The 15,436-nt window shown below is 44.2% G+C and overlaps 1 protein-coding gene across 39 annotated transcripts in view; it reads right to left on the minus strand.

The window, feature by feature from the left end:
- KALRN (kalirin RhoGEF kinase) overlaps window positions 1-15,436 on the minus strand; it is a 694,928-nt gene that overhangs the window by 498,861 nt on the left and 180,631 nt on the right. For all 39 annotated transcript variants that reach the window (XR_012431622.1, XR_012431621.1, XR_012431625.1 and 36 more), the window contains exon 2: window positions 3,530-3,604. Coding sequence is in view for 31 of the 39 variants with exons in the window: in XM_015446332.4 (XP_015301818.2) it covers window positions 3,530-3,604 (75 nt within the window). In the remaining 8 variants the exon portion in view is untranslated. The remainder of the gene's footprint in view (window positions 1-3,529; window positions 3,605-15,436) is intronic.

A 15,436-nucleotide genomic window follows, 5' to 3' on the forward strand; every position in this document is an offset into this window, starting at 1 on the left:
CTTCTTTGAGAATAGAACCCCATTTTCTTTGTAGAGGATCATCCTGTGGAACTGTTCTTGGAAAACACTTTGAGAGATGCAGGTCCAGGGTACAAAAGATTGTGCCACAGCAACATAAGGTTTCCCTGGGAACAGTGGAAACCAATGAGGACAACCACATTGGTGGGAGATAAGGAGGCAGAGAGGAATCATGAGGAGGTGGCCAAAAGGTGGGCGTGTATGCACATGAAGACAATAGGGTGAAACGGACCCTATATGGGAAGGCTGGATAAAAGGGACAATGGGTGCTGTGACTTATAAGTAGTACAAAGGATATCAGAGAGGGCCAAGGGGAACTTGTGAGCTGTGAATGACAGCAGAATGGGGCAGTGCTGGAACAATGGAGGCTCACTGAGGGACAGCCCCAAATCCTGTCACACAGACATGCACACGCTCACATGCAGAAGCTTCTGGGCTGCCCTGGATTATTCCCAATGTACGTTCCCATGGCAGCATGGTTTTCTTTTCGCCTGGCCAAGGCTGGGTACTAGCAGGGGAGGGCAGGCTCAATTAACAAACAGCCTGTTTCTCTACTCATCACCTTCCTTGCAGTGCTTTCTTCTTCTCAGAAAGAAATCCAACTGTTAAACTGCATTATTTAATTATAGGTTTCTTTATTTTGTTTTATTTTTGTGTTTTATCTTTTATGTTTTAAAAGCTCAGGATGTAAGAGTTGGTTGGTTGGGTTTTTTTTTTTTTTTTTTTGGTTTTTTTTTTTTTTGGTTTTGGCGTTTGTTTTTGTTTTTTTAGATGCAGCCAGTCATTATCTTCCCAGTATATTCAGTGTCCTTCCCAGACATGGAAGGGCAATGTTCCCTAAGCCCAGAAGTTTCTGGCACCACAAGCGCAGGTGCAGTTGAATAAGGCTGAACCCAGGCTGTTTGGCTTACATTGGCAAATGGGGGAGAGCTATGCTCCCAGCCCCCTTCGTCCTGCTCAGGGAATTTTCTACCTGCCTCATTCCTGACTGCCTTCCTGGCCACATTGCTTCTATGAGCTCCATTAGGACTAGCCCCTACCACCTGAGAAGGTTTTTTTCTGGGGCTCCGCCCAGGGCTCTGACTGAATTTACTTGGGAAAAAATAAACCATGAACATCAAGCAAGGGTCTCCACGTCAGAGTGTACTGTGCATGCATATGCCCCAAACTGATGTGGAATAGGATGATGCTCAGAGGAATACATTAGATCCAGGAAGGTCTCCTGGAGGAGGCAAAGTAGGAACTGACTCTGGAAGGAGAGGAGAGGCTCAAACTGGCAGAAGGCACGGAGAAGGCACTGCAGAGGGAAAGAAGTATCAGGCACAAGAGAAATGGAAGGATTGGCAGGATATCCAGGGGACAGGAAGAACATCAGGTTAACTAAGGACTATAAAAAGAAGGAAGAAACGATAAGATTGGGCTCCCAGAGGGCTGTGGACCACATCCTTGGGAGCCCAGGCTATGGGGATCAGCAGAAATCAGAGGCCTGGCACTGCTCAATGGCCTCTAGGATTTCTGCACAAGGTCTTCCCATATGCTTAGCAAGTAAATGGAATCCAAGTTTCTAAAGGTTTTAAAGGTTGCTCACCTATGCCTCTCCCCGTACCCAAATCACTGCTGCATAATCCTGCCAAGGAGTTGTTCTGCCTGTACTTCAACATCTTCAGTGGCAGGGGGCTCATTACCTTATAAGATATACTAGTCCCTAATGGGAAGAGGCAGCTGCCAGGTCACTCTCGTCTAACAGCAATGACAATAATAAATTACTATTGCTACTACTGCTAACAATAATTACAATAATATAGAATGCACTTAGTCATTATAAAGTCTTCTGCACACTCCCATTGCATGCCTGCCCTCACCTCTCACACCTACACTCTGAATCATCAGGCTCTCGCCCTTTCTCCAATGAGGTGGGAGACAACTGCTGCTTAACTTCCCCTTTCCTTTATCCCCTTCCCACCTCCTCTTCTCTCTGTTTTGTCTGTCGCCCAACAGCCAAACCAACAGTGCCTGTGGCATGAACCTGTGCTCTACAGGACTGGAATAGCTCTTGCTCTGTGACTGCACTGCTACTTCTTGTAGATCACCAAAATCACCCAGAAATAAAGCTTTGGTCCATGAGGTATAAGCACATGGCATGTTTCTCAAAATATGATCTTGGCTACTAACATTGTCTACCCCAGCCCCTGCCTCAGACCCTACCAGAAATTCTGATCCAGGAGGCCTAGAGTGGAGCCCTGGAACAGGCACCCAGAGTGATTGTGGCATACCTTATTGTTTGAGAATGACTGCCTTAGGGGCTCTGGCCAGTCTTTGGCTTCAATTATATCAGGGGTCACCAGACTTTTTCTTGAAGGGTCAGATATTAAATATTTCAGGCTAATGGGCCAAATGGTCTCTGCAATAGCTACTCAACTCTGTTGTTGTAATGAGAAGGCAGCCATTAACACTATCTATAGTAGGTTGAATAATAGTCCACAAATACATCATGGCAAAGACTTTGCAAATATGATTAAGTTAACCATCTTGAGATAGGGCGATTATTCTAGATTATCTAGGTGGACCCTAAATGTAGTCACAGGTATCCTTAAAAGAGAGAGGCAGAGAAAGATTTGACACAGATGCAAGAGGAGAAGGCAATTTGACCCTGGAGTTAGAGATGGGAATGATGCAGCCACAAGCCAAGGAATGTCAGCAGCCATTGGAAGCTGGGAGTGGAAAGGAACCAATTTTCTCTTAGAACCTCTGGAAGCACAGCCCTGCTGACCCCTAGATTTCAGCCCCATGAAATTGATTTCTGGCTTCCAGAACTGTGCAATAATAAGTTTCTATTGTTCTAAGCCACCAAGCTTATGGAAATTTGTTGCACCATCAATGGAAAACTAATACACTCCATAAACAAATATACATTGCTGTGTACCAATAAAACTTTATTTATAAAAACTGGTGGATGGCCCACCAGCTACAGATTGCTGACCCCAGAGTGAGACATTAAGAGGTCTTTGTGCACAAGATGTATAGGAGAGAGAAGTCATATAAATATTTGGAAGTCATTATTCAGAAAAAAACAAAAACTAAACATATAAACACGAACCCTCACTTGAGTTCCCTTTGCCAGGAAAGAAAGAAAAGGAGGAAACAAAAACTCCTTTAAAAATCTCCTGTCCCTGATCCATGCAGAAATGAACTGAAATAAAACCTCAGGGAATGTGCCAAGTGCCCAGATTCTCCAGTTGAAGCAACTCTCACAGGGCCAGGCCAGGGGACTGAGGTTGGATGGGAAGCTCGGGGAATGTCCCTTTGGTTCTGGGTGTCCTTTAGAATGCCCAGCTGGGGCCAGAGCCCTCCTTTCTCTCTCCGTCTGCCTCAGCAGAAAGGAAGCAGCTGCCCCAAGCATAACTTCGCCTCCCCTACTTCTCCCCCACTAACACACAAGTGAATCTGAACACATGTGCGCACACACTTCTTCTCTAGGTCCTTTACAAAGGAAAGTCCCACAAATACTCACCAGACACGAAGGCCACTTTTTCCTTTAGGATAGGAAGGACATCAGAAGCTTTCAAACCATCATTCCGAAAAGACCCTGTGGGAAAACAAACCAGAAGGAATCAGGGTGAGAGGAGCCAGCTGGCTGAATCGCAGGGTCCCATCCTCAGTCTCCCAATCCCATCATCAGTCGGCAAGTCCTGCCTTGTCCAGGTCCTACAGCCCAGCCCGATGGACCAGGAGAGGGTCCGCAACAGAAGGGATACTTCCACACGATGCCAGCTACAGGGGTGACCAGGGCTACAACCCCCCCGTCCTTCTCAAGCAGAGGACAATCCAAATCACCCTCCTCATGTGGACAAACCTCCATGCCCTGGGGGCAAAAAAAAAAAAAAAACCAGCCCTGTTGCTGTTGAGCAAGTTGAAGATGGAGGACTTTTACAAAATCATGTTTGTACCTCTAGTGCCTAGCACAGTGTCTTGAACATACTCAGCACCCAGGAAATATCTGTTGAATTAGTTAACTGATATCAAGATGGATTACAAAGTCCTAAATAAAGATTTACAAAGTCCTTTTTGCCTTTCCTCTGGCACAACAACTATTAGTCTTTATTTTACAAACAAGGAAAGTAAACCACAAAACTCCTACAGAAGGAAGCAAAGTTGATGACAATATTCCTCTCCCCACCTCTTCCTCCCCCCCTCAATGTCATCATCATCAGTCCACGATAGACAGGAGATGGGGAGACACAAATCTCCTGGGAAGGAAATGCACTACCTTGTTTAACTTGTTCTCTTTCTAAATCTTGCTTCCCATTTAGAAAGTCCTTTTACGTTCCAGTTGAGTTCCTGTTTTGGGGGCTGGAGGCAGAAGCTCGGGGCTCCCAAAGAAAGGAAACTAAAGATGTGCCTGGAGGAACAGTAGCCTCAGGAGGCAAAGGACAATCCAGCCCAGTGTGGGATGTGTGGGAAGTCAGGACCCAGCTTCCACATCCACAAACCCCAGGCTAGCCCACTGCACCCCTATCATTTAACCTAAGAACCCCACAGGGACTCTCAGGGAGAGCCACCCACGCTTACAGCAATTCGAGCTCTAACTGAGGTCTCTGTTATGTGTCACCATTAGGGATATGACACAGATAGACCCCAGAAGGTGAGCGGTTGTAAGTCAGCTCAGGGAGCAGAACCAGATACCATGGATGCCCCCTCGGGTGCCTTTCTCCACTTGGCTTATACCCTTGGGGTCCAAATTTGACAATTTACAGAGGAAAGCAACATGCTGGGCAGGACAATCCCACTCAATCCTTCAATCTCTAAACATTGACTGTTTCAAGAAACCCACCTGGGAATTTTGGCAGTAAAATTCCAAGCCAGGCATAAGATCACTGGCCTAGGGAAGTGAAGTGGGCCAACTGCACACTCAATCAAGGAGGAAGAGAGATATGTCCTCAGAATGCCAGCGTCTATGATCAGAGGTCATACCCTAAACCTAAAGCAAATTTCCTAAGTGTCTCTGACCATTTTGCCTATTTTTTCTCTTTCATTTTGCACCAAATGAAGACTGCAAGTCTTTTATTCATCAGTTGTTTCTCTTTACTAGCTGACAGAGAACTAGCTACAAGGCTCACTTTGAGAAGACCTTGAACAATAGGAAAACAAAGTAACACCATAAAAAAGAATACTTGAACTTCAAAGCCTATAAGCATTATTTTGAACTTTCTATCCTTAGTTGCTACAGATATTTATGCTCTAATTTTATCTTCTCCACAGAAAAACAATTAAATTTCACTAATAGAGGTTAATTAGGATCAATATAAATTGTTATAGAATTTACAAACAGATACATGAAGTATTTTTTTATCCTTATGCAACGAGGAGACATTTAGCTTCCTTGGCAATCTATTAGGCTTTATCTGTTAGACAAGGATCTTTAATACATGACTTGTTTGTGAAAAATGATGCTTCTATATCAAAATACATGATTTTCCTTTGTGAAATATATCTTTCTATACATTAATTTTAAAACACTTTCCTCTATGTAACCATGCACTCTACTAATTTCTATAGAAAAAAATGTAATATAAAAGTTAAATTTCAGTCTTATCTACTTTCAGATTATTTACAAGTTCAAAAATAGCAAGACCCAAACTAATGAGATTTACTATATAAAAAGAATCCACATAACTCTCTTTTCTCCTAAACTCTTGTCCTATTTTTTTCTTCTGTCCTCCCTCTTGTCCCCTACTGTGTTGCAGTACACAAGAGGGTCCTAATTCTAAATAGCCCTAAGACCTTAAGAAAGGGTTTCAAATTTGCTATAATGGAAGCAAAAGGTTCCCCATCCTATCTCCTCTCTACTCCCACCCTTGGAGAGGAAGAGGAAGCTCCAAGTCTCACCCATCACACCCACTCATTGTGCCCCACCTCTTCCTTCTCCCCACCAGGGCCCAGGACCGGAGAGAAGGTGTGCAGTTTGTCCATGCAGCTTGCAGTCATGGGCTCCAGCAAATATCAGTGCCTCGGCTTGGGCTGTTCTAGGATTCCTAGGGCTTCTACTTCCCAGGCCAGGGTCCTCCCCGACCCTGTAGAGGCCACTGCTGTGCCTGGTTGTGTGTCCACCATAAGAAAACCTAAAGTGTCCAGATGTACAAAATCCAAACTAGGGGACAATCATTTCCAATTACAACTAAAATTTTCACATTATAAAAGGATTTGCTCCAGAGTCTCTTCAAATAAAAGTTCCCCTAGTGATTTGAATTAGTTTTTCATTTGCCAAAAATTAAATTACACATAACTTTTCAACAATATATGTATTATGTAAAGCCAAGTAGAGCTAATTAGCCCAGCAGCTCAGAAATTGGTGACCTTGCATATAAAACCTATTTGCACTGGCTAAAGATCCTATGTAGCATATCAATTCCCCCAGGGCCCTTGTGAAACCAGCTGTTGGAATATATAATAAAGGAGAAGTTCACTGAATGCTAATTCAAACAGGACCAATGAAATAGCAACATGTTTTCACTATCCGGTACATGTCTTGGTAGACTCATGGTAAATGTTCAATAAATATTTGATGAAAGAATAAATGAATGAATGAAACGCTGACCCTTCCTAAAATGACTTACACAAGGTCAATGACTTCATCTGTCACACCAAGCACTGGCTATCTGAGTAGATGCCCTCCAGGGTACTACTCAGCTCTAATACTCTGAGACTTTCTAAACCTTCTCTTCATATTTGTTGGCCTTTAAGATCCTCAGGTTATCAGATCAATATGCTTTAAAAGGAAGTACTGGGAATAAATTCCCTAACAAGATTCATTCCACCTTGGGAAGATAAAACATTTCACTGGCTTCATGGCCAATTTTTCCCCCAGAATCAGTTTATAGATGTTCAGGGGCAGATCACCCCATTTTGCAGGTAGCCCAAAATGCCAAAATGGGAGAAGAGTGATGGAAGAATTTCCATGAGGCTTAACCTCTTGAAGGAAGTAAGCTTACATTATCATTGCCATTTCTGGTATAAAGTATATGTGATAGAACTATTAGAAAATAAACTCTAGATCAAGCTTGTGCAACCTGTGGTCCGCAGGCCTCATGCAGCCCAGGGCAGCTTTGAACGCAGTCCAACACAAATTTGTAAACTTTCTTAAAACATTATGAGATTTTTTTGCAATTTTTTTTTTAGCTTTTCAGCTGTCATTAGTATTAGTGTATTTTCTGTGTGGTCCAAGACAATTCTTTTTCTTCCAATGTGGCCCAGGGAAGCCAAAAGACTGGACACTCCTGCTCTAGACCAATCATAGACCTGTTTCCACCTTTTAAAAAAAAAAAGCCAGTTGAAACAGGCTTGCTACCTCTAAAGAAGGCCTGAGAAGACATTTAAAAAACCCTAAGCCCTTGGAGTTGCTGCAGGAAAAAACAAAAAACAAAATCAGGGGTAGTAACTTCATGGACCTGACCCAAGACGGGTTGTGGGTTGTGGGTGTTGTGCTTCTTCTTAAGGACAAAGGCATGCTTCACCGGCATTCAGTGCTAATCCCACCCCATTTGTGTCCTGCTGTTGTCAGAATTACAAGCCTGCTGTTCCGTTAATTAGCAAAGTTGAAATGCTCCACATCTATTAAGGAAGTACAAATTATCCCTGCCATCTCCCCAGGATCCTCCCGCATGGGTCTTCTCCAAGCCCCACTTTTGCTTCTCCTTGCTCCAAATGTGTTATGCTTACATTGCTTCTAGTCATCATTTCCCACGTTAGAAAATGCCAAACACCCTCACTCTGGCTCCCAGCCTCTGTGTGACCTTAATGGCAATGGTAAAACTGGCCCTTGAGCCACCAGCCCTGTCTGTGGTTTTGTGGGTGTAGAGTAGCAGTATATTCCCCAGGGCACCTGTGTTCCATACTAACCTCCTTCAGAAAGCAATCCTTATTTCAACAAGTGAAGAAGCAAATGACAGAGTGGGTGTTTATAGAGCATTTGGAGGTTCAAGCTGCCAGAGTATACATGGATTGCTCTTTGTTTCCTTTTGGTTCTCAGACACACCCCTTTAATGTGCACCTATTTAGAAGTTACTATGTAAGTGTTCTAACATTGCTTCAAGTGGGCCTGAGCCCTGTTTCTGCACACTTCCCTATGCTCAGGTTTCTGCCTTCTCTTTCTGCTTCACCCTGTGGTGTCCAGCATGGGAGCCTTACTCAAAATGGCACTGAGTCACTGGACAAGAGGCTGCATAAAAGAGATCTGGCTTACAATTGAGAGGTACAGGAGCTCATTTGGCTGGACCTTAGTTTGGTTGTAATTTTGAAATTTTCCTATTCCTAAGGTCATTGTTTCATTAATTCTATATTGAGCACTATATGCCAGGCCATATGTCAGGCTTTGGTGATAGTAAGACAAATAAGAAATGGATCCTGCTCTCCAGGGGCTTCCAAGCGGAGACAAACAGGTTTCCAAATAGGACAATTAAACTGTTATCAGAGACAGGATATCACCTGTACAAAATGCAAGGAGACTCAAAAAAAAATTTTTTTTTAAAAGAGCTTCTTAAAGATGAGTCCTAAAACCTTGCAACTCAAGGTAATAAGCATCACATATACCTAGAACCTTGCTGGAAATGCAAAATCTCAAGTTCCACCCCAGACTTACAGAGTCAGAGCCTACATTTTAACAAGAAACCCAGGTGAGGCCAGGCATGGTAGCTCATGTCTATAATACCAGCACTTTGGGAGGCTAAGGCAGGCAGACAACTTGAGCCCAGGAGTTTGAGACCAGCACGGGCAACATGACAAAACCCTATCTATATAAAAAAAAATACAACAAAAATTAGCCAGTCATGGTGGCACACATCTGTAGTCCCAGCCACTTGGGAGGGTGAGGTGGGAGGACTGATTGCGCCAGGGGGGTCAAGGCTGCAGTGAGCTGTGATCATGCCACTGCACTCCAGCCTGGGTGACAGAACAAGACCCTGTCCCAATGCCCCCCACCACACACACACAAAAACCCAGCTGATCCATATGCACATTATACTTTGGGAAGTTGTGCACTAAAGTATGTCTTTCCATTCCAGAGTCACCTCAGAGGCAAAAGATGGAGAAAAGCATCCTGCAGCCTGGCCTAAACAGGACCTCTAAAATCTCATCTAACACTACTCATCACCCCTCCAGCCCCTACCATGGGAAGACCCCTCTCCACTGCCCAGAGATTCCAGAGATTCAGCCATTACCCTATAATTGTCTATTATTCAAATTCAGCTCTGGAATAAAAAGGCTATCTGGGAGGTAGATGAATTCCCCCTCCAGGGCATTAAGACTGGACTACATCTTACTTTTTGGTGGCAGGAGTGTTTATGAATAACACCTGTCCAAACTGCTCAGAATTTTGGTAGCGTAAACCATTCCTTCATGTACCAGATGTTTTCATTTCACCACAAATCTTCCTTCCTACCCTCAGAACCCTACCTTCTCTAACTACTCTCAGTACCATAAATACTGTCACAGATAATATTTACAGACCAAGATGCCATCTCTAAGATAGCCCTGGAGGACAGAGAAGCCAGTCCGTTTATGCCTCTTTATCCCAACTGCACCCCTACTCACAGGTACAAAGTCCTGAACACTGGGGAAATGCTGGACAAGAAACAGAAAGGAGGGGTGCTCCCACCTGGGGAGTTCTGCATCTGAGAAAACAGTGCCCATCTCAGGCAATTCTCTCCCTTGGAGGGGAAACCCAATTTCTACTCTCTGACAATTTCCAGCCTCATAAAATACCCAGTGTCCATCTCCCCTGACACCAGGAAGCTACCAGACTGCATAAAAAACCAGTGAAGACTGTGAGATTCTGATAAAGATCCTCCCACCCTTCCCCCAACCTGACCATCCTGTATCCACTATATCTTAATTATTGGTGCCGTCATCCACGGAGCTAACCAAACAGAAACCTGGGAAGCACTCTAGACTCCCCCCTCCTCCATCACACATATTGATTCAGCTACTTGGTTCTGTTGATCCTACCTCTTAAATCTGTCTCTAATGTGTCATTTCCTCTGTGCAGTTTCCCTGGCCTCCCCATCAAGCTGAGCTGTCTCCAGTTGTACTTGATACTCCATCACTCCTGAATGGCATTTATGTGTTTTCGTTTACTCCCCATTAACTGATCATGATGCCTTGAGGGTAAGGAACATGTAGTATTCCTTATTCTACCCCAGAACCCAGCACAGTGCCTGTCACAAAAAAGAGTCAAGAAATAATGAAACTGACCACGCACAGGCACAGAGAAGACAGAGAATGGCAAGTTGAGATGATCCATCAGGTCAGTCTCCACAGAGAAGATGATATTCAAACTAGATTGTAAATAACAGTAGAAGCAAGGGATGGTGGGAAGCAGTACATGCCAAGGCAGAGACGGAGGGGCAAACAAACTGTATGCTATGGATGAAGAGATTTTACTCATTGAACAGAAAAGCAGAGTTAGTGGGTGATGAAAAGGAGTGCATGGAGGAGGGTGGGCTCTGTGGTCTGACTCCCAACAGGGTGGACACCTAGGGAGGCATCGGCAAAGATGCCACTGTAAGTGCCTTCGGAGACTCCAAGACCCAGGTCTGTGCTACAGCAAGGGGTAGAGTTAGGTGGAATCTCGCTGGTCCCAGAAGAAGGCTGTGGCTCCTGAATAGGGCTTGGCCCAGCAGGCTCTGATCCCAACCTCCAGGTCACATTCTGCTTTATCTTTGAGGATATGGGGAGGTTGGGACTTGGCCCCTGCTGAAGTTAGTTTTATAATAGAGGGTAGGGGCACTGGAACTTTGTCTCTTTTGATCTTCTCCCTAACTCCCAGGAGAGGCAGGAAGCATGTTTGTGGGTAACCTCCTGGGATCTGCTGGGACAGTAGCAGGCGGACAGTTTATGTGAGACCCCATGAAAGTGCAATGTGAAACTGAATCATAAAGGAAAGAGACATAAAGTCCTGGTCTCTTCTGTGTAGAAAATAGATGGGTGAGGCCCTTAGGAGAAGACACTGTCAGTGAAACTGGAGTTAGCAGAGAACCTATTAGAAGCAAGATCTTCATTCCCTTCATTCTCCCTTCTTTCATCCCCTCCTTTCCTATGTTAACACAAGAGAAAAAGAGAGGTGGCAAGAGTGGGAGAAAACAATAAGGAAAAGGAGTAAGAGCAAGAGATAAAGAGTTGGAGAGAAAGATACACACACACACACACACACACACACACACAGAGACAGAGAAAGAAACGGAGGTGAATGTTCCTGTCTCCTCTTTATAGACCCTAAGGAGCTATTAAGGAAACTGTTGAAAAATGCCTCCAGTGACTATAAATATGTTCCTTAGAGTTCTCCTTACACCACCAGCCGGGTGTGGTGGCTCACACCAGTAATCCCAGCACTTTGGGAGGCCCAGGTGGGCAGATCGCAAGGTCAGGAGTTTGAGACCAGCCTGGCCAACTAAAAGCCTGGCCATAGTGAAACCCTGTCTCTACTAAAAATACAAAAATTAGCCAGTTGTGGTGGTGTGAGCCCATAATCCTAGCTACTCAGGAGGCTGAGGCTGGAGAACTGCGTGAACCTGGGAGGCAGAGGTTGCAGTGAGCCGAGATCATGCCACTGCACTCCAGCCTGGGAGACAGAGGAAGACTCCATCTCACAAAACAAAACAAAACAAAACAAAAACACCTACCACCAAGACAGAAAGTGTGTGCTTAAAGGAAGGAATAAACCTGGCAGAGAGAGAAAGACTGGGCAGCTTTATGTCAGCAACCAAACACACAGCAGTGTGGAGACCCACATGCCTCTCCCCAACCTGAAAATCTACCTGTGCCCAATGGGGCCAACTCCCCACAGTCGTCCTTCATCACTGTCACCCACAAACATCAAATGGACCAAGGAGCATCCCTCTCCTTAGGTGGCAGGTGTGCAGGAGGGATGGTCGGCAGAGTTCTCCTCTTTGGCCATGGGATTTCTAAGCAAAGGACACCCGGGAGCCTCTGCTAACTTGATTTCAACACAAAAAGGGGGAAAAAATGTGTTCTTCCTTTGGCAATTGCTAAACATTGAGCTTTTCTAAGCAAACTGACCAGGCCTCCTGTAAGCTGAGGCAGCAGCCATGGACTTGGCTATAACCAGGTTGGGCAGCCTTTACACTGGAGAAAAGCAATGTCTACCTTCTCTCAACTCTGATATGCATTTGAAGTTTATTTTCATAAATGACCATCTTCTGCCCTGCACTACAGTGAGCTGGACAGCTTCCTTAGGGTGCCTGCCCTAACTGCTCCATCACCATCTGGGCTGGACTCACTTGTCTGCCTCAGTATATCACTGGCACGTACCTCCCTGTTCTGCCATTGTTCACCACTGCATCTGGCTCCCTCACTAGACTCTAAGCTCATTGAGGGCAGAGGCTGAGTACTTCTCTCAATAGCTTTAGTGATTGGTACACAGCTGGCACTTAATGAGTGACCCAGAGGCAGAGTTTTTCACATCCCAAGTGTCACGACACCTTCTACATAAAAAGTGTTTAGTAACTGCCATGTCTCTTCCTCCCATGGTGCTTCTTTGTGCTTATTTCTACCTCCATGTTCATCTTTCTTTCTCTCTCACATGAACTCTAATTGAGGCCAATTTCAATATTAACTTTCTAAAGTCAATATTAGCTATAAAGGCCTGGCTAATGGGCTACCTTTGAGGAACGGAAATTTGTAACACTTTCCATTGCTACATTAGCTCCATTAAAGATCACTAATAATTAGCACTTTAAACACACGGGTAACGCCTCTCTAAGCCCAGCTAATGAGCAAACCATTTCTGTTTATTCTTCACAAGATTTAATATTAGCTCAAGTTGAGACCTCAGCTGCAATACACACAGGCTTATTCACTCTTCCTCCCTCCCTCCCTCCCTCCCTCCCTCCCTCCCTCCCCAGAAAAGTTGACATCTGGAGTATGGTGTAGACACAAGAAAATGGCCACTTCAGAAGTGATTCTATCCACCCACTGTGTTTGTTTTGAAACTGATTGTTTTCTAACTCACCAGGTTATCTGAAGTGCTCATACATCACAGGCAGTGGTGATAGTGGTAGATTTATTGTCTTTTTTGTTACTTTAAGCACTGCTCTTGGATGGTCCTCAAAGTAACACAGAACATTGGCTTGTCAGTGATTACTATGATCCAATTGTTGAACATTAGCTATGTATTTGCTATTATAATATATTTGGAGAGAGTTACAAAGGTGCCCAGGGGCAGAAGGTGTGTGCTGTGCAAGTTCAGACATAGAAAAGCTTTGCTCCTTGGGACCCTCATCTCAGTCCCCCTCCCTTTTCCCCAGCACAAACATCAATAATATTAATACTTAATTTAATCAGGGCATAAAGACTAGTTAAACATGAAGTTGCTGACTTGAAAAGCCAGTTCAGGGCTCTGTCATTATGGAAGGCACTCTGGCAGATATCTAAATATGAAACTGTCCAGCACCTATGGGATGCCTCTCCCCTCAACCATCTCTCCAACCCCCATGTGGGCGGCAGTAAAGTAGCAATGGCTGACCACAGAGTTTAGGGCAGAGGACCCTCACAGGCAGCTCCTGGAACAGACCCTCTCACACAAGCCCAGAGTTTCTCCCCACTCCCAGTTGCACTCTTTCTGATTCTACAACCATGCCACTCCTGCTCCAGTGTCCTCACCATGACCATCAATGAACAATGTCACCGGGATACCCTGGCACAGACTGGGCACCAGTCCATTACATACGTGGAACAACTAGGACCAAAGTAACAACCAGGTTTGCAGAACTGCAGGTGCGGTCTGACAGCTGAGAAGGGACACATCCAAAGGTCATTTTACTGAACAAACTAGCAAACTAAAGCACCCTCTCCCCATGGCCAGGACATGTATGCCGCTGTCCTTGGTCCTGAACTAGTGTGACGCTACTTGGAGTGGCTGCTGTCCATGTTGTCTTAGGGATATGTCAACCAAAAGAGAAAGAGGCAGAGATGAAAGAGACGTTAAGATATATCATGGAGATAAGAAATGTGAAGAAGCATTGGAGGAATATACATATAGAGAGATTACAGAAGAGAGGTTTGTTTGGTATTGTTTTCAAATTATTGTAGTAACCAAGAAACAAAGGTCTGTGTACATACCCCTACACACACACACAGACACAAACATACCCAGATCACATGGAAATGAGACAGCATGAACCCTGTATGTCCCCTGATACAATGTTCAGGTATCTAGATAAATTGGCTAACCATATCTGATGGATTATCCATGGAAAGATTCCTGGAGTTTTAAGCAATTTTTGAGTCCCTACTTAAGTTATTGCCTTGGATATCCAAACATATACAATTCAACTCAATAAATATTTATTGAGCACCTATATGTGTCAGGCAAAGTTACAATCACTGTGGGTACAAAGGTAAACAATATAGAGTTCCTGACCTTAAGGGATTTTTAATTTAAGGAAAGAGTCAGACAAACCAACATGTAATTTCAATATCATGCAAGTAATATAATATAGAGGTACACATGGGGGACAAATATTCAGATAATCCAAAAGAGATACTAAAACTCTAGCTCTAAGGAAGTCTCTAAAATGTGAAAAAGCAGTAACAAGAGAAGAGGCAATGGATTATGGGATCATCACCTAGGTCCTAGATTGGACAGGACAGGTGACAAGTCTCTGGTGGGTCTAGGAGAAGAGAGAGGACTAACTAAGACACAATGGGGTTTTCCCATGACCTAGACCCTATCCATAATAACAAAGAGATGAGTTAATGTTTGCTGGAGACAAACAACAAAGCTTCCCCTGTGGACCTAGCATAACCAGGGCCCAGCAGAAGCTAGAAAATTTGCCATGATTGGGAAAATATTTGACTCACGATGTCTGCTATTTCTTTAGAAAGAAGCATAACAATGTTAAGTGCTAAACAGGAACTCAGGGGTGATCTAGGTATCTCATGAAACCAAAATCCTTCTCCAGAATTCTGGAGGGTAGACTGGGTAATCCTCAACTCTACTCACCAGAGGACAGACTAAGTTATACTTTTTACCTGACAAACTGAAGCAGGCCTATAAACCCTGCCTCAAAATGTATGTGGTGGGGGAAAGCCATGAACTTCATGAAACTGTATGCAAACCATTGCATATCTGTCCATACGTGTCTATTCTTCTGAGAGACAATCTTTAAGTACAGTTGTCAACAGATTTTCAAGGGGATCTATGACACCCTAAATCATTGAGAACCACTAACCTAGGGCAGTCACAGTGAGAGTCTACAAGTTACCTTGGGTTCTAACCACTAGATCCTATTACCTAGGCTCTGCCTCCCTCACAGCACACTTTATGACACTCGTGGTTTAGCTGGAATCCAATACCATGGTTGGGCTGGCAGAGAAAAAATGAAATGATTTTGATTCCTTAGCTAAG

This window comes from Macaca fascicularis, chromosome 2, assembly GCF_037993035.2.
Source record: "Macaca fascicularis isolate 582-1 chromosome 2, T2T-MFA8v1.1".
NCBI classification, from domain to species: domain Eukaryota; kingdom Metazoa; phylum Chordata; class Mammalia; order Primates; family Cercopithecidae; genus Macaca; species Macaca fascicularis.